Source organism: Ixodes scapularis, unplaced genomic scaffold (assembly GCF_016920785.2).
Source record: "Ixodes scapularis isolate PalLabHiFi unplaced genomic scaffold, ASM1692078v2 PGA_scaffold8__174_contigs__length_109621045, whole genome shotgun sequence".
Taxonomy (NCBI): Eukaryota; Metazoa; Arthropoda; class Arachnida; order Ixodida; family Ixodidae; genus Ixodes; species Ixodes scapularis.
The window spans coordinates 51,501,057-51,519,666 of record NW_024609883.1 but is presented as its reverse complement, the minus strand read 5'-3'; the positions used below and the strand labels follow the sequence as shown (position 1 = coordinate 51,519,666).

The following is an 18,610-nucleotide window of genomic DNA, read 5'->3' as shown; positions in this document are numbered from 1 at the left end:
GGAGGACAGGGAAAGGAAGAAAGGATGAGAAGAAGGAGAGGAGAAGGATAGAAGAGGGGGAGGAGAATTTGATTTTAAAGTGGACATGTAGGATGTCACATTATATTACTCTCTTGATAAGGAATAGTCTCCATAATTTTGTCTGCATACATTTAATCTTAAATATCTAATAAAGATATTATGAAACGTTTTATAAAGATAATATTAAAGTGGACTGTTGACAAAGAAAACATAAATCTAAACCTATTACAAATGCCACGTTTTCTAATACAGCTACAGTATCATATCTCAGAGCGGAGCTCTTAGGCACCCGTTTATGGCTCGAGCGGCGTCAGCGTAACCGGGCGTTGCGTTATGGTAGGTTTCCCATAATGACGTCTCAAGTGACGTCACATGTGATGTCACGAGGGTCACGAGTGATGTCACGAAGGTCACTCCTGAGGGGGAGGAGGACAGGGAAAGGAAGAAAGGATGAGAAGAAGGAGAGGAGAAGGATGGAAGAGGGGGAGGAGAATTTGATTTTAAAGTGGACATGTAGGATGTCACATTATATTACTCTCTTGATAAGGAATAGTCTCCATAATTTTGTCTGCATACATTTAATCTTAAATATCTAATAAAGATATTATGAAACGTTTTATAAAGATAATATTAAAGTGGACTGTTAACAAAGAAAACAAATCTAAACCTATTACAAATGCCACGTTTTCTAATACAGCTACAGTATCATATCTTAGAGCGGAGCTCTTAGGCGCCCGTTTATGGCTCGAGCGGCGTCAGCGTAACCGGGCGTTGCGTTATGGTAGGTTTCCCATAATGACGTCTCAAGTGACGTCACATGTGATGTCACGAAGGTCACGAGTGATGTCACGAAGGTCACTCCTGAGGGGGAGGAGGACAGGGAAAGGAAGAAAGGATGAGAAGAAGGAGAGGAGAAGGATGGAAGAGGGGGAGGAGGAAAGAGTACAAAGGGGGAGGAGAGGATACCCTCCTCTCCATACCCTCCCCTCCTCCTCCTCAAGAGCTGCACTCTAATTCAGCATTACAGAGAATTGTAAACATCTAATTTTTTTATGGAAATTATTTAATTTGATATATTCAAGGTTATTTAAATAATAGTATGACTGATTCATTTTCAGTTTTAGCTCAATACCTAATCACTGTTTATTCATATTCAAATATGGAAGCATGTTTCATAAAAAGTTATGTAGCAGTTTTCCTATTAGTATAGAAAACCACATGAAACCGACATATGATTAAAGGTTAAGCAACACTCAAGGCAATGGTGTGCAAGTAGCCCATTTGTTAAAAGTCATATCAACAGAGAAAGCCATGGTACATAGTACATGTGGCAAAAATGGCCATCTAGCACATAAAATATTACACAAATTGCAGATGGAGTCACACAAAACCATGAAATGAGTGTTCTTGCAATATCACATGTCAAAACAACTGCCAGCAGGAACACACAAAACACTACACATGGACAATGATTTGACAGGCTTCTAAAAGGAATCATGGGAAGTTGACATACTTATAGGTACTATGCTTTTTCGCAAGTAAGTAAAAAGCTTAAACAAAAACCAAGCATGTTACACAAGAAAACCTTTAGTTGGTAAGAGAAGCTTTGTTTCTCCAATAAACTAAAATTTTTCCTTTCTCTTTTTCAAGTGCTAGTTGAGAACTAGACATAAAGGGTGTCACTTTTCTGAGTGCCCAAATCATGCCACAAAAGGTTTCTCAAGTGCTGCTTGAGAAGTAGACATAGAGGGTGGCACTTTTTTTTCAGAGTGCCCGAATCATATGACAAAAAGGTGCTGGTTGAGGACTAGATATAATCATATCACAAAAAAGTGCTGGTTGAGAACTAGATATAAAAGGTGGCACTTTTCTCGAAGTTCCTGAATCGCGTCCTGAAAAGTTTCTCTAGTGCTGGTTTAGAATTAGACATAAGGCTGGAACTTTTCTGAAAAAGCTCAAATCATGTCACAAAGTTTTTTAAGTGCTGGTTGACAGCTACAGACCTAAAAGGTGTCACTTTTCTGATAGCCCGATCATGTCACGAAAAGTTTCTCAAATGCAGGTTGAGAACTAGACATAAGGATGGCACTTTTCTGAGAAAGCCCAAATCATGCCATGAAAAGTTTCTCAAGTGCTGGTTGAGAACTAGATATAAAGGGGTGGCACTTTTCTGAGAGTGCCTGAATCATGTCACAAAAAGTTTATCAAGTGCAGATTAAGAACTAAACATAAAGGATGTCACTTTTCTGAGAGTCCACAAATCGTGTCACAAATAGTTTCTCAAGTGCTGACTGAAAACTAGACACAAAGGGTGGCACTTTTCTGAGAGCACGCAAATCATGTCACGAAACGTTTCTCAAGTACTGGTTGAGAACTAGTCATAAAGGGTGGCAATTTTCTGAGAGTCCCTGAATCATGTCACAAACAGGTTCTCAAGTGCTGGTTGAGAAGTAGACATAAAGGGTGGCACTTTTCTGAAAGTGCCCAAACCATGTCACAAAAAGTTTCTCCTGAACTAGTCGAGTCATGTCAAGAAAAGTTTAGAATCTTGGCTCACCTGAGGCTCGGTGTCCCGGCCCTGGTAGTCTCTGACCTCGAAGCTGTGGCCATCGTTGACCGGGAGCCTAACGTATGTGCTCAGGGCTTGCGACATGGGGTTGTACACGAGCACCGTCAGTTCCGTGGGCCCACTGTGCTGCTCGTTGGGACCCGGCACTCCCCAGCTCTCGGTGATGGCACACTGGCTGATGTTGAATGCGTGGCAGAAACCCCACTGCACATTGGCTTCCGACTGCCCCGTCAGCTTGGTCACAGCAGACCCAATCACAGCCTGCCAATCGACAAGTGCAGTGCTTTAAGGTGAAGGTAGAGATATGGACAAGTTTTGGTGCGTGACTGAATAATATAAAAACAATGCAGCAAAAAGATTGGAACTGGGTGAATCCCGTTTTAGGTACTTTTTTTTCTCGGCCACGACACTTGATAGGTAACCCTGTCAAATGCCGTGACCATTTGACAGGGTTACCTTGAGCGAGTGATGCATCTGGCAGTACATTTCCGTTCAATCTATGTTCATTAAGAATACTTAAAAGGAATCAGTGGCCAAGCTTATAACGAAAAGTCTACATTTCTAAATCTGCCACACTCCTATAATTGCTACACATATCCAGTATGTGTCGCCTTCAGTACCTCGTTCCTTCACACTGGCTACTGCAGGTCCGGCACAACGGCGCTCGGGTCGACAGAGGAGCCGGCTGGACGGGTGACATGTTGCACTCACCAAGTTCCGATTTAAACAAAAACAAGAAAACTTGCCTCCCCCCCCTTTTCCTTCGTTTTTAGTCAGCCACTTTAGTGTGGAACTTTTGACCAATTAAAAGTACTAAAACGTTTTTGAGTTCTTGTTATTGCGAATGTCCCGTTGTTGGATATTCGGGGCTACTCTAAGCTGTTTATTATAAAACAGCTAACTAGCATTTTAATAAAACAAATAATTGGAGGAAGCGAAAAAAAAGAGATTTTTTAGGAACATGTAATTGGTAACCGAAACCGTAAAAAACAAACGAAACCGATATCAGCAGGAAACAGTAACTGTAACGTTATATTTTTCGGTCCGAGTCCCTGATTTTCACTCTCTTCTCAGATTTTACCAGATTTATCCGAAAATGCAGAAGCTTACCTATGCTAATGCACCAGTTACATAACTATTCAATTAATCAAATGTTACACATAATTAAATATAATATGACTGGTTAACAAATTATTTTTTACCTCACAGTCTACGATTCCTTTCCAGAGCAGCAGACTGTAGTCCTCAGCCACAGAATGCTTAGAGGTGCCTCTACAGGAACAAAATGTTGATAAGTTTCATACAATTTATCACGATAGAGCTCCACTTACGTTATGGCATCATGATGTTGTAAGATGGCTACTGCCTCTTCTGAAGAGAGTAAGAAAGGCTTACCAGTGCATCTAGGAAGTGAAGCAGTATTAATAGAACAAGTGATAAGGTCATACTCAGTCGCTGCGTCCTGGTGTCCCGTTTACCACCGATGACAGCGAGCTGTTTACAAGCCTGTGGACGATAAAGTACAGATAAATGAATGTACGCTATGAAAGGAATGAATGCACTACTACGAATTATACAAATGAGAAAAGGCTTGTTTACAAGTTTCTTGCCTGCTATATCTGTTTTAGCTTCAAAGTCAAAGTCGAATTTCTCAGTTTTGTTGCATGGAGGTTTACATAATGTTATTAGTTTTTACTAAAATGGAATCTGCCACTTGTTGTTAGGCAATTTCACCAGTGCAGTGTGACTTAGCATGGTGTTGCTAACAAGCATCACAATGTAGTGATTACAAGATTACAATTGATATAATGCAATAAGGGACGTTATAAAAAAAGAGTACCATATTTTCCGGGCTATAGTCCGCGGACAATACATGTTTAAAAGTCGAACTTCCTGGCTGTGCGGACTATCTACGCGTGCGGACTATACAGGAATTATGTTTTTCAAGATCGTTTCTTATGATGAGACAAATTTTGTGCACGAAAGTGTATGTTAATGATGATTTATGCACATTATAGGCTTTATTGTGAGCTAAAAAGCAGACATTTGTAAACGTGTGCCGTCTATGAGAAGATTTTCGTGTCGACTAAGCACCAGGTGCGGACTATGCACTGGGTGCGGGCTACCTAAGCAAAATCTTTTATTTTTGACCCCAAATTTCCCCCTGCGGACTATACACCGGGTGCAGACTATAGTCCAGAAAATACGGTATATATTGTATGTCTGCTAGCTCTTTCTACAGTTACATACAATATCCCAAACCTGAGTCTGCTCACTAACTTGAGCATATGACCGCTGACCGGGGTCTTGTATCACAGAGTTTGGTGCCTGCATTATGACCTGGTTTTGTCTAGTAATATCAGTTATTTTTTTCCCACTGTCCTGTGTATTGACGATATTATGTCTGTCTTAATTTTGCAATGTTTCTGTGCCCCAATGAATGTCAGTTATTTTTGTGAGTTCTGAAATTCTCCATTGAACATGTCTCAATATATTTTTTTTAAATGATTGTGCAATCAATCTTTTATGTTCTGTGCTGCCCGCCTAAAGATGCAACACAGTCACTCTTTTTCTTAAACATGTCTTATGGTTTTGATTTTTTTTCTCTAGTTTGTTCTCTAGTACGGATTACCTGGTGTTGCGCTTTTTTGACTCCACTTTTGTAACCCCCAATCCCGCTTGGGCTGCAATTGGCCTGCAGTATTCCTAAATAAATAAATAAATAAATAAAAAATAAATATGAAATGCATATGCGGGTGACAGAGGTTTTTGCAGCTCTGCGCAGGTAATTTTAATTTAATTCTAACTGTGCACAGAGAGTGCAAACTGCTGAAGCCTCAGCCAGGAAAGAATGCATTGTATCTACCTCTCCATCAAATTGGCCCATGAAAATACAAATAAACATAAAAATCAGTAGAAATTACACAATCACTTATGCATGTTAGAAACCACAGGTTGGCAACCAGATGCATGAGTCAAGTGAGCATACGCAGACTTGCAAAATGGTGTGTACACACTGTGCAAAACTGTTGGCATAAACACAATTCGTCTGCAATTTTTCTGAACGTTACTCAGACAAGGTATTGACAGGCATCAACCTTTACCACTTATTATAAAATACTGAGCCTCTGCCCATTCCATAAGTGCCCTCCTCTCAATGTTGTAACATTCAGAAAATACACAAAGGACATATCTTTACATATTGTTAGCCTAAGGAGTGCCCATCCCCAAGTTTTACATGATCATCTCCAAATTATGAGTGAGCACTTGCTCAGGATTTTACGGTAGGTCCCTAAAGGCAGAAAGTCCCCAAATGAGGACCTGCCAAATTCTACGGCAGGTTCCCCAATGCAGAAAGTTCCAAATGAGGACTTTCTGCAACGCATAGTTTTCATGGCAGCCGTTCTATTTTAAAAGAAAAACGAGAGAAACCGGCAATCGTCTCTTAGTGCTAACAGTGTTGTGCTGCACACTATATGAAGAACAGCTGCCGTCTCGCTGCTTGTGCGCACAGATCGCCTGACAATCAAGCCTTGCTAAGGCGTTCCCACGATGGCCAGACTGGTTTCTGAAGTGCAGATGTTTGCAAATAAATATTATGCACCATATTTCTGGTCTATAGGCCACACCCCCTTATAATTGGTCATTTTCATAAAAGAGTTGGTACATAGGTAAGTTGCGCCTTTGTGTAATAAAGACAAGGCTATGGAGTGCTGAAAAGGATGGTGTGCAGAGTCGCTGCGTTCGTATATCTATGCCACCACGTTTAGAACTAACTGTCTTTGGACCATCAGAAGAGTGAGCTATTGAGGGCGTTTTGTTGTTCACCTTTTGTCATTAATGTCAATACGGCTTCCATTGCATGCACACAGTTAAAATCAATAATTATAAAACAAAACACATATAAGTCGCGCTGTTGTATAACAGGCACTGACAAATAGTTGTGACAAAAAAAAAAAAAAAAACACATGTAAACGAAAAAATACCTTGTTATTTCTTTTCGAAAGACTAAGCAAAAATAAAGCAAAAGTTGCCCTGCCTGGAGGAATCCGTTGGCGTAGCGAGCGAAGCCTTTGAGGTTGGGGCGACTAGTGTAGAAGCCCGTCCAGGCTCGGTTGGGGTTGTCTGCATACGGGAACAGGTCTCCCCGGAAAACGGGCCAGGACTGGTTGGCAGCATGCAGCGACGCCAGGTAGCACAGTGGCGTGGAGTAGAACATGCGCACCCGTCTGCCTTTCTTGTGGGACTGGGCAGAGCATGTGGGCACAAACCTCGTTATCATTGCTTTGCTGACTGCAAATGATTACCAATGGCTTAAACTACTACACCTAAAAAAAACATTTGTCTGAACTGAAAAAAAAAAATAATAATAGAAATGAGGTCGACCCCCAGTGCTCTAGCGGTCTGGATTGTCCAAGGTTTTAATTACGGTTTGGCACCCATTAATATACTAATGGCAGGTTTGCACATGCATCTTGGCACAAAGATAACACAAAGTCGGTGCTGTCAGAGTGCTGGTATAGTGCAAAGCCAGTGCAGAATCTATTTGCGACTCCAGCGAACTATAGGGGTGCACTGATTAGGCAAAATGGTGGACGAAAGGAGGTCGTTTGGCATGCGGACCACCATACATTTCTTGCATGGCAGCGTAAAATCGGTGGTTCATATGAAAGGAAAGCTATTTTTCAATAACCTTCTTTTAGTCAGTATGTAGGAATGACACGGCGGAAGCATAAAAACAGTTCCTGGAAACAATGTTTCTTTCTATGCTGCCTACAAGAATCAAGCAGCGATAGCAGACGACAGAATCGAAACAACCTTTTCTCTTGAACTTCTTGGCATAGCCGCTACGCGGCATCGATTTTGCTGGAGTCGCCAATAGCACTGAGCTCGCACTGTGCTATTGGCGAAGATGCCTTAAAAAAAAACCTGAAAAGAAAAAAAAATTTTTTTTTAAACAGTTTGGTTAGGACAGGTTAGGTTAGAGATTTATTTGAAACTCTGCGCACGAAGTTCATGACGTCACAGGTCATTCCGGAATGACCATCTCAGTCGTGAAGGCGAAGCCAATCCACCTCTCCTCCACGCGCCTGAAATGCCGAGAAAGAAAACAAGTGGAAAGGAGGTGACTGCCGACCAAATCGCATCTCAAAAATTTGTTTCATGTGCAAAATTAATTTTTTGACACGCGTGTCCCAACCAGATGGTTAAAAAAACATTTTTTTCTTTTCAGGGGCCCTTTGAAAGGACAAACACCCCCCCCCCCCCCCCTTCGAAAAAAAAAAAAAAATTTTAAATCTAAAGGGCGTCAATGTTGGTGGGACGGAAACATTTTGATTGGTTCATAAGTAAATCATTTGCCTCAAAGAAAAAATTCAATAAATTTTAGGCAGAGGCTTGAACCGAAGACCCTTTGGTTTCGAGCCAGACACATACGCTACCCACTAGGCCACGCAGAAATGCTTGAAAGGCTTGGAAACAAGCGGGAGTTCCATATTTAGCTATCACATTCCACTCTTAAATGTGAAGCTTAAACATCCTCCTGTAATTTTTTTGTTAGGCAATTTAATAAGGTGTCAGGACTACCCAATCAATATTTTGCTCCAGAGTCAAGTGTATTTTTAATAAAATAAGAAAACTCAACAACTCAAAACCAAAACCGGAACAAAAGTATGGTAGCTCATGGCTGGACGTCATGTGGCTACATCCAACTGCATATTTGTTTTTCTTCGCTTCTTTGATTTTTGAAGCAGACGACGATGACAAACTTGCATGCATTGTTTGTCGTGTGATTGTTCTGCGCTTATACCCCTTCCGCTCGGGATTCTGTGCTTGAAGATCGATTGGTAACTACCACAAACGACAGTTCCAAAGTAGCGGCCCCACGTTCGTCGCAACGTTGATACGTCGTGCGCCGCCATTGCGTCGTCTACCCATGGTACGCCGACATACTGGGAGTGAAGTGTACATGTACTTCCTGTGATCTGTTGCACATTTTCTTTCCAGTAAACATATTTGCAGCTTCTGCGAGGCTACAAAAAATGAGTTCATATTCTTTTCTATTTTTAATATTGAATGGCATAGAAAACCCACGACTTTGAATATATTTTGTACACATACTGTAAAACAATTTATTTTCGCAACCCCTATTTTTCGTGAATACCAGACGCCTAAATCGAAACTCTAAAAGACCGAAATTTTCGGGTGCCCTCAAATTTTGCACATTTTTTAATTCAGAAAATTCGTAAAAAATAAGGGCTCACAAATATTAAGAGTTTACAGTAGTTTGAATGCCATGTGACTATGAAAACGAGAGTGAGCATGACTCAAACCGGCCAATTCTCGATTGGCTGTTTTTGCGCGGAAAGACGAATTTCAAGTCGCAAATTGTGTTCTGGGTAGTCAAGCACTTACAGGACATGTTCAAATAAAAACTTCGCCGAGCGTAAATACCCTGTCAGTGTCCCTTTAAGGGTCGTCATGTGCGAATCATGGATTTGGAGATTGAAGCAAATATAGTGGTTTGCAGCGAATATTTTTGAATGAAATATCAAATAGTTTTTTTAGGCTTTGCACTAATGTGCACCATACCTAAATAAAACTTCTGCTGAACTCATGAAGGTTGTTGCCAACCTTTCACTTGTCCACATCTAAGCTCAGTTACTTTTAATATGCTCGGTATTTTACGGTAGCTATATTTACAAACTGTGGCATGTAAACAACAAAATTGTTGCGGCTATCTTAATCGAGAAGATTTATAAATTTGCTTGCTATATGCAAACATTCTGTCCAATTTATAGGCAAATATTCTTTCATAAAAAAAAAACAACAAGCATGAATGATGAGCACAGGTTGTTGAGACATCATTGCCCAACAGATACCCTTGCATAATTGTGGGAGGCTAGCCCCGTTGAGTGCGCTTCTCACCGAGCATCTGCGCACTGTGGGAAAGAAAGAACCGCGGAGCCCGCAAGCTCCATCGGTATTGCTTCTTCGCTCGGCACAGGTGCTCGGTGAGAAGCGCACTCAACGGGAATAATTCACCACGATGAACACTTCAAAAAGTGTGAATATCGCAGTTGATCTTGAAGCAAATATTGAATAGCATATTATTCGAAACTACTATTCGAAAATTCGAATATCTGCAGAAAACTACTTGAGGGGCATCCAGTTATGTTTAATTAATAAACTGCTTCCTTGCATTGCCATATAAAATGTTAATGGATGTTGTTCCCTGTGTTCCTATACAATTAAAAGAGTGCACCAGTGAGCAATGTAGCTTGTCTCTCTTTCCTGCCGTTGTAACCGACACAATATTAGCTTTCAATTTTGTCATTTGGAATGAAACATCACAATCATAAAGTGGTATTGTGGCATGCCCAAATTTAGAAAACATTTAACAAAAGGCCACTTTTTTGTTGGGGTACTGACTCTCAAACAAAATTTCTAGAAACCCCTTCTGTTTCAGACTTGAAAAACTCTAGAATACTCTAGGGCGCCAGAGGTTGTTATGTAGGGTCCAAAAGGATTCCTCGACCATGCAAACTTCCTGTGCTTAAGCGAGGTTTTTAAGTTAGTGAGAATGGCTTATTTAGGAATAAATGACTCCTGCATTTTCATGCTGCTTTGATCAAAATGATGCCACCTTTCCCACGACTATCTTTCATGTTCGATTACGCATCAGCATAATAAACAGAGTTAAACTGCTTGAACATTTGCTGCAAGGATGTAAGTAGAGTGTTCAGGATAAGTTCAGGAAGTAAAAACAAATCACAGCTTTGAAACATTAAAAAATTGCAAACTGCTTGGTTTTAGATGAGCACATCACTCTCCAACACATACAAGTCAGTTCAAAATGTCAACAGTTACCACATTGTTGACCATCCTGATGGCACTATCGACCTGGTTGAACCAGTTCTGGGCATTTTGGAAGGACAGGTCTCCCCCAATGGTCAGCATAATGTTCTTGGTGGCATATGCTTTGGCCTGCACAGGACACGAAAATGCAGCTGTTATAAGGCTACAGCCACATCTGAGCAAATGACCACACAAGGGACCTTTGATTCACGCACCTGTATCGCTATGTCATCCAGTATAAAATCCGCCATTCGGGTCAGCTCGTCCTGGAGAAACGGAAGTTGTTAGCCAGAAATATAACAAAAAACATTTAAGACTGCTTACGTGTAGGAATGCGAAAGCATTCATACTATTAGCGTATTCCTACAAGCTGCGCGCCCCACTATCCTCTGCAGAGGCCAGCGACAGCCTCTGCGGATGTTGGCCTGCCGGGATCTGGGGAGCGGTGAATGAGCGCAGCTGCGGCATAGCGCGGGAGCAGCGCCACTTTGTGGGGTGGCATTACTTAGAACTCTCCGGCACGCCAGCCGTGTCGCAGAAATTTCAAGAGCCATTCCGCGGAGGAAATTTCTTTGTTGTTTTTCGCAGTTACAAACAACGCCGGCTCCTCTTTATGGGACAGTTACCGTATTTACTCGCATAATAAACGCACCCCCACAACGGGCATCAATACCGTATTTGCTCGCATATTGAACCCACATTCTTTTCCGAAAAATTGACGCATATCTGAACGATGCGTTCATTATGCAAGGTGAATATTTTGCATTTACACACTTGTGCAAATGTCGTTTTAGGTGCCAATATGACATGACAGGGTACTGCGGCACGTCTTCACTGATAAAGGTGCACCCATGGCTGGTCATGGGTGCACCAAATTATTATGCTCTATAAATTGTGAACCTTTTTTAGGGTGCTTTTGGCGTGCCTTTTGTCGAAGAAAAAGCGCCCTACGAAGCTCAATCAGCACGGAGAGCGACGCAACCATTTTAAGGCCTAACTAATTTCGCAATATCACTGTCCAAAAGCGGATCACAGACGATTGCATGTTTGTTGACATCAATGCATTTGATGGACGAAGCACGTCTGGGGCTGGACAATTCCTCGAGCCCAGTTTCACAAGGCGTGCATGTTTCCCGGTTTCAAGGTTGATTACTTCCGCAACCATAGAATTGCAGCCAGGGGCAGATCCAAGGGGGGGCGACAGGGGCGGCCACACCCCCCAAACATAGTCGACCCTCCCCCCTCCCCCTTTTCGGTGGGCAATTTGACATTGGTGGACATGGGTGCACAAGAAAGAATGGCAGAAAGTATCCTTACAAATTTTCCGCCCCCCCAAAACGGAGCTCTGGATCCGCCCCTGATTGCAGCTATTACGAGTAGCTTGGCTTGGCTTGACTTGACCTGGCCGCTTGGCAGCAAAAACAAATTGGCTTGGCAAGCTTGGTGGCTAGCTGGCTAGCTAAGCTGGACGCAGTTCAAGACTGTGGAGCCTAAAATTAAAAATGTGCTCATAACGCGTGAAAAAAAAAAAAAGCTCAAATATTGATGCCCGTTGTGAGGGGTGCGTTCATTATGCAAGTGCATTCATTATGCAATTAAATACAATATTTTGACTTTTTTCTTTTTCTTGCGTAATGAACAGACTTTTAATTTTCGGCTCCGCAAGTCTTCATCCGAATTTTCTTTTGCCGCCAAGCCAAGCCACGCTGCTCTCGTAATGGCTGCAATTGCGCGGTTATGGAAGTGCTCAACCGTGAACCCGAGCGGTGCGCACACCTAGCAAAGCTGGGGTCAAGGAATTGCCCAGCCCCAGACGTGCTTCATCCATCAGATGCATTGATGTCAACAAACACGCCGTCATCTCTGATTCGCTTTCAGACGTACTCCTACAGTGTGAAAGTGGTTAGGCCTAAGAAGGGTTGCGTCGCTCTCCATTCTGGGTGAGCATTGTAGGGCGCTTTTTCTTCAGCGAAAGGCAAGCCAAAAGTGCCCTAAAAAGGTTTGCAATTTAAAGAGCATGGTTACTGTGGCACACCCACGACCAGCCGTGGGTGCGCTTTGTCAGTAGAGACGTGCCACACAGCACCCTGCCATGTCATATTGGTACCTAAAATGACATTTGCACAACGTGCGCAATAGCAAAAAGTTTACCGAGTAATGAACGCGCCCCCCAAATATTTGCCAATTTTTCTGAAAAAAAAGTGTGCTTATTATGCGAGTAAATACGGTAATGCTTTCGCATTAAGAGATCATAATGGTGAACCCTGGGATTGAGGTGGAGAAAAGAGCTAAAAACAGTAAGGGAGACAAAAAAAAGGTAACAAAACATCTCGAACTTAGCTATACGTCAATTTTTGCTCGTCTTGTACACCCTTCCTTCCAAGGTTGTCATCCCACAAATGGAAACACACTTTTCTCTTTACAACTTTGCGAGAGGAACGCAAAAGTTCAACTATGTTCATCTATCCGTCCATTCATGCTCACCGAGGGCCGGGTGACTAGAGTGTCGTAGCTAGAGCAGTAGACGTCGTTGATGCACAAGGACGGTGGTGGTTCGTATTTGTTGAACAGGATGATTGTCAGCAGGTCGGAAACCTTTCCTAAGGAAAAAAAATAAAGGCTGTTCAATCAGGCTTGATGCTGCAGACACCACTAGCCAATGCTATGAAGCAGTGTTAAATGAGGTTCATTTACACATTCGCATTTGACTGCAATTGACTACATTGGGACAGCTTGTAACCACGTATAATGGGACACTTCCGATCTAAATATATATAACTGGACAGAAGGTTTCACAGTATTTGTGAGGTCAAATCCATGCCGTTTAACAAGAAATGGTCTATTTTAATTAGGGTTCCGTGTTTTTAAATAAATTCGAAAAACATAGAAAAACACCCGCCGTTGAAATTTTGTTTAATTCAAATTTATCTGATAACTCCGAATTTTGATGTGCCACTGCCCTTCCCTCCTCCCCCCCCCCCCTAAAAAAAAAGATGGTATTTTACAATTAAGTTTGGTGAGTGCATAGGGTCAATAGTCCAGAACAAGTCAAGTATTTCAAGTCTAGAACCTTTGCAAAAAGGGTTTGTACTGCTTATCTCGTCAGGGTATATTCAGGAGAAGAATAGGTCGTACTTTCGGGTCACAACAAAAGCCACTGTTTTGGTTTCGAGTTTGGGCCATACTATCTGTGCTTTAGAGGAAGGAGAGGTAGTGTTTTTGTAACAGAAAAGCTATGAACCATTGAGATTGCATAAAATGGGAAACTTCTCTATTAGATTCTTTACCATTCCACCTTGCGCGGCCGCGGCGTAGGTTGATAGGTTGGATGAATACGAGCTTCCCAGAGACCACCTCCAGGAGTTTGTTGATTTGCTGAAGAAATATTAATTGATACAAACATGTTTTTTTTTAATCTAGCATACATTTACACCTGGATATTATTTATTTGTTTTTAATATGAAACACTGCGAAATTAAGCTTTAAATTCCAGAGAATAGAGAATCAAACAAAAAAAAACTCCAATAAACTCAACATTTTCGGGAAAAATAAACTAAAACAAACACCCTCTCAATTTGATAAAAAATAAACTCCAAAAACATGGAATTCTGCTTAGAATACTGTCAGAATTTTTTCAAGCGCACAAGGAAAGAATGATGCACAATATATACGGAGATTGGAAGTGTTCCAGCGCCACCCAACAGATGGCCCCAACATGTTCTCTTGCTGTAAGCAGCCACAAGCAATTGCAATGCAGTCGATCACACTCAAATGCAAACGTGTGAACCAGTCTTAACATTCTTGCACTTAAACAGTTCAGAGAATTACAGGAATGTGCGTTTATTGTACTTTGAGTGCAACGCAAATATGAAGCGAATGGTTTTGGCCGAATATTTTCAAATAAAATACGGAATACCATATTAGTTTCTCCAAACCTTTAATGGCTGCACCATGCTTAAACAAAAACCCAGTTGAACTGGTGAAAGTTGTTCCCAAGCTTCCATTTGCCCATTTGTAAGCTGGGTATAATCTGAATCTAAGCATAGTCATAGACTGTAGCCTCAGAAAGTTCAATGCCCACGTTAGGATGGCAATTGGTAAACAACAGATTTGACATAAAATTAAACCTATACGGATGCCAAGCTACACCTAATCTTATAAATCTTCTTGCTATCTGAAAATATACCTTTTTTCAATCTCGAATTTGATAAAACCAAATAGAAAATCACGAATAATTAACGAAGGTTGTCAGGGTAGCTCTGCCTAATATATACTCTTGCATAATAGCCAGTTTTTTTTTTTAAACTCTAGAGACATAAACATTTACAAAGTTTCCGTCTCTTTCTGAATACACCAGGTGCAAGCGTGCACCATCCCGCTTTGAAAGTCAGCTTTTTCCTAAGCAGGCGACTCTGATTTGCACTTTTCCGAAATCGCGGCGGGATAGCCCCGTTGATCGTGTTTCTTACCGAGCACCAATGCACTGCGGAAAAGCAACACCCGCAAAAGCAGGTTCCGTGAATGTGGCTTCTCCGCATTGCATCCGTGCTTGGTAAGAAGCACGCTCAACAGGGCTAGCCTGCCGCGATCAACACTTAGAAAAATATGAATATTAATCGCCATCTAGAAGAGAATATGAATAGCGTATTATTCTGAACTGCTACTCGAAAATTCGAATATTAAGACAATCCTGGAGAATTAGAAACCTTGATGAGTTTGATGATTAATGTATCACTGCTTTGCAATCAGTGATACATTAATGCACGGATGAGTTACCCTTGAACTACACAAGTGGAAAGCAAACTTACTGAGAAATGAAGGAGATCATAAAAATAAAAACATTCCAATGAGCCAAGTAAAAAAAACTGCAATCACTAATCTCGGGACATTTTTTAATGTCTTTATGTGTAAGGTTATATTGCAAACTTGCTGCTGCTGCTCTGGCTACTTGTTGTCATCCCTTCCTGGATGGGATATCTTACCATCCGATCAGCCAAGCATGTTTCCTCAATCATGCACTCATGTTTTTCTACAAATGAAACAATCTACCGTCAGTAACTTCTAGGTAGTCTATGATTGAAACATTTATGCCCAGTTTTGCTTCATTTATTTACATATCCTTAACTTCTTTTTGTTTCGCAAGCAGAAATGTTGCAAAACAGCTAAAAATACAAAAGCCTAGCTTGCCGAGCAAACAAAGATAGGAAGCAGCTAGTAAAGGTGATGTAGTCCTTCCTCCCTTCTCCCCCTAAATTCATGAAAAAATGTAAGCATGCCAAATTCGGGCATGAAAAGTCCAGAGCTACACTTCACAATGCTTCTTCATACAAATTACTCTGTGTAAGCTCTACAGTGGAGAAGAGAGGAGAGGAGAGGAGTGAACAGACCTAAGAGTGGCGAAGCCTTCCAAATGAATTCCAGCCTCTTAGTTTCAGATTTCTGTTGAAATAAGGCATAGTGTGCCCTGCCCAAGAACAGTCCATCGAAACCCATCTGAAAAAAAAATATACCATACTATAAAGGAAACAGCCCAAAGGGACACCTAGGTCACTAATAACGGCACACAATACTCCTCTCAGTTTACACATGCAGGGCCAGATATCTCGCAGATCCATTGCCCTGATAACACTGATGTAATAAGTAGAATTCTCCTCAAGGGAACTAATCCCAAAGAAAGGGCATCTCCTTCCCAAATTTGCCCTGTCTGGCCGCTAGTCACACAACTGGCAGCCGACTGAAGCACCTCCTGTTCACTGTACTGGGGCTACAGGGAGTGCAGAGACCATGCAGTTTAACATGGGAATCACACCGGCTTGCCGGAATCAAAAGCACCTTGATTCTATTTACAAAATCAGGAGTAGGCAGAATGTTTTTCCCATTAAATTTAGTTTACTGTGGTAACGTGACATCCCCAAGTGATAACACATATATTGTCACAGTGTCAAGCAACACCACGCTGTAACAATGACATCATACCACACAAACTAACTATTGGTACATAATGTGATGAGGTAATGTTATCATGTAACTCTGCTGGTCACAAGATTACATAATCATATACCTTACATGATCCCACGATTACTATGGGTGTCATGTGGACACATTTGTATAGCCTGTGTTATCTTGATTAACAGTGATTATGTGATCATGTGACATCAATTATGTGAGCCCACTTGACATTTAGGCGACAAATATTTTGCACCAACAAGAGCCCACAGATGTAATGACACTAAAATAAGCCGCTCCTCTGGAGCGGGGGTACAGCATCGGACTATACAGCGAGAACTCAGGGATTCGATTCCTGGCAATCAAACAAAGATTTTTTCCAAAGGTATGTGACTGCATTTCGGTGTTTTTATAACAACCTTTCGTGATGCTTTGGGCATAGTAACCGGCCCATAAATCTGTGCGAATCACAGTGCGGGAACTTGCAAAATTTCTCCGCTGTAACAAAAGTGTGAATCTCCATGACAGGACAAACTGACTCTCCATCAACTAAACGCCGGTAAAACAACTTCGCCAAAGACCAACGGGACCGGACCTCTCCCTGCATTCTCACCTGAGCCAGGAGGGAAGCAAAGGCCTGGGAGTGTCCGAAGGGATCGAGCTGCCACCCCACCGTGACCTTCCCGCACTGGCCGAAGGTGTTGTTCAGGAACCTCAGGCCCATAGTCATCTGGTCTACGATGGCCGTGTAGTGGGTGGTCGCTTCGTCGTTCTGCGTCCAGCCCCCCCCCACAAACTGAAGTTGTCCTGGTGCAAAAAAAAGAGATCGCCCGGCTTAGACATTCTGTCAAATGCAATAAAGGTCAACAGCACTCGATCAGGTGTTTGATGGCAAACAGAGGTCATATCACGTGGTCACGTGACATCAATTTTCCTTTTAAATTTGGCACAGAAATTATCATGATGTCACATGACGTGATCATATGACGTCACGGTGTCATGGAACATTCTGCTGCCATGTAACCCCTCAATGATATGTTTAGTGCGAAGACTGATGTCGTATGATTTGACATCATGTTGTGCCAGGTCACGTGACACCACAACTTAAAGCTGTGACGCCAAATAATCTGCTGGGAAAATTGGTGCCACGTGACACTTTGACATTGTGTGGTGAGACCAATATGAGCGAAAAGGGCCCGTGAAGAGTTCCCCCATATAAAGCTATTGCATTAAAAAATTGCCTGGCTTAGACATTTAGTCAAATCCAATGGAGGTGCAATAATACTTGATGTGGCATTTATTAACAAGTGGCAGTTCCCATTGAAATGTTATGCAATATGACATGAGGTGAAAGAATTCTGAATGTATAAAAGACAACATCTCCATCCATAAACCTCTTCTTTGGGGGTGTTGCACCATTTCCCCTGAAACACCGCTGTGCATGCAATAGGACCGTGAAATTCCTCCATGCCTACTAGATTCTGCTAATACAAAGTTCCTATCCTGCTATGACATCCCCATTCTTACACGGCAGAGAGGGGAATGCTGATGCACCGCTCACCTTCCTCCCGATTCCCCGTGGTATTACACCATTGGTCGTGCGCACTATGACGTGAGATCAACGGCTGTACTTTATCGCTGACACTCACTCCCACAGCCTCGCTGCGGTGCGGCCAACACCAACATGAGCAAGCAAGGCCTGTCCAGGGTTCCCATATAACACTATTGTTATATGGTTCTCACTTTACATCGGGTAGGAATGTTTCTCACTTTACACAAGCTTACTGGGACTAGGTAGTGGGACCCAGGTATACTCGCAAGCAACAGCATTGACCAAGAGGCTTCTTTATTGCCAGGTAATTTCAAAGGATAAAAGCGGACTTTCTTTCATTCTCTCCTTCGCAAAACTCAATGACGTAGTCATGGGTTCCATTGTTGACGTGGGGCACCCACGGTGACGATATTCAAATGCAGCTTATACAGCGAACACGAGCACTGCGTGAGCACTCAATTTGAGCTTGTGACAATCAGTGCCTCGATGTGCGTTTGGGTAGCAACTCATGACCAATCGCCGCAATAGCGGGAATAGCTGAACCCTAACCAAGTGTGGAACTCAGCATGTGCCCTGTGCTTTGCCAACCCCAGCGCATGACTATAATAAACATTAGGGGCATATAATTGGTTTCAGATCACGTGGTTGCTTGTTCTGAGCTACGA

General features: G+C 42.1%; 1 protein-coding gene across 4 annotated transcripts in view; it reads right to left on the bottom strand.

The window, feature by feature from the left end:
* Window positions 1-17,134, bottom strand: part of LOC120841464 (lysosomal alpha-mannosidase) — a 48,870-nt gene extending 31,736 nt beyond the window's left edge. For 2 of the 4 annotated variants that reach the window (XM_042286835.1, XM_040212358.3), the window contains exons 1-10: window positions 17,007-17,134; window positions 15,835-15,940; window positions 12,932-13,047; window positions 10,663-10,713; window positions 10,460-10,576; window positions 6,630-6,836; window positions 4,039-4,096; window positions 3,922-3,961; window positions 3,793-3,862; window positions 2,579-2,851 (exon numbers count right to left, since the gene is read on the bottom strand). In XM_042286835.1, coding sequence (XP_042142769.1) covers window positions 2,579-2,851; window positions 3,793-3,862; window positions 3,922-3,961; window positions 4,039-4,096; window positions 6,630-6,836; window positions 10,460-10,576; window positions 10,663-10,713; window positions 12,932-13,047; window positions 15,835-15,940; window positions 17,007-17,123 — 1,155 coding nt within the window. In that variant the 5' untranslated portion in view covers window positions 17,124-17,134. Of the gene's footprint in view, window positions 1-2,578; window positions 2,852-3,792; window positions 3,863-3,921; window positions 3,962-4,038; window positions 4,097-6,629; window positions 6,837-10,432; window positions 10,577-10,662; window positions 10,714-11,764; window positions 11,863-12,931; window positions 13,048-15,834; window positions 15,941-17,006 lie in introns of those variants that run through there. The other 2 variants (XM_042286837.1, XM_042286836.1) reach the window with 2 other exon arrangements.
* Between the last annotated feature and the right edge of the window lie 1,476 nt (window positions 17,135-18,610).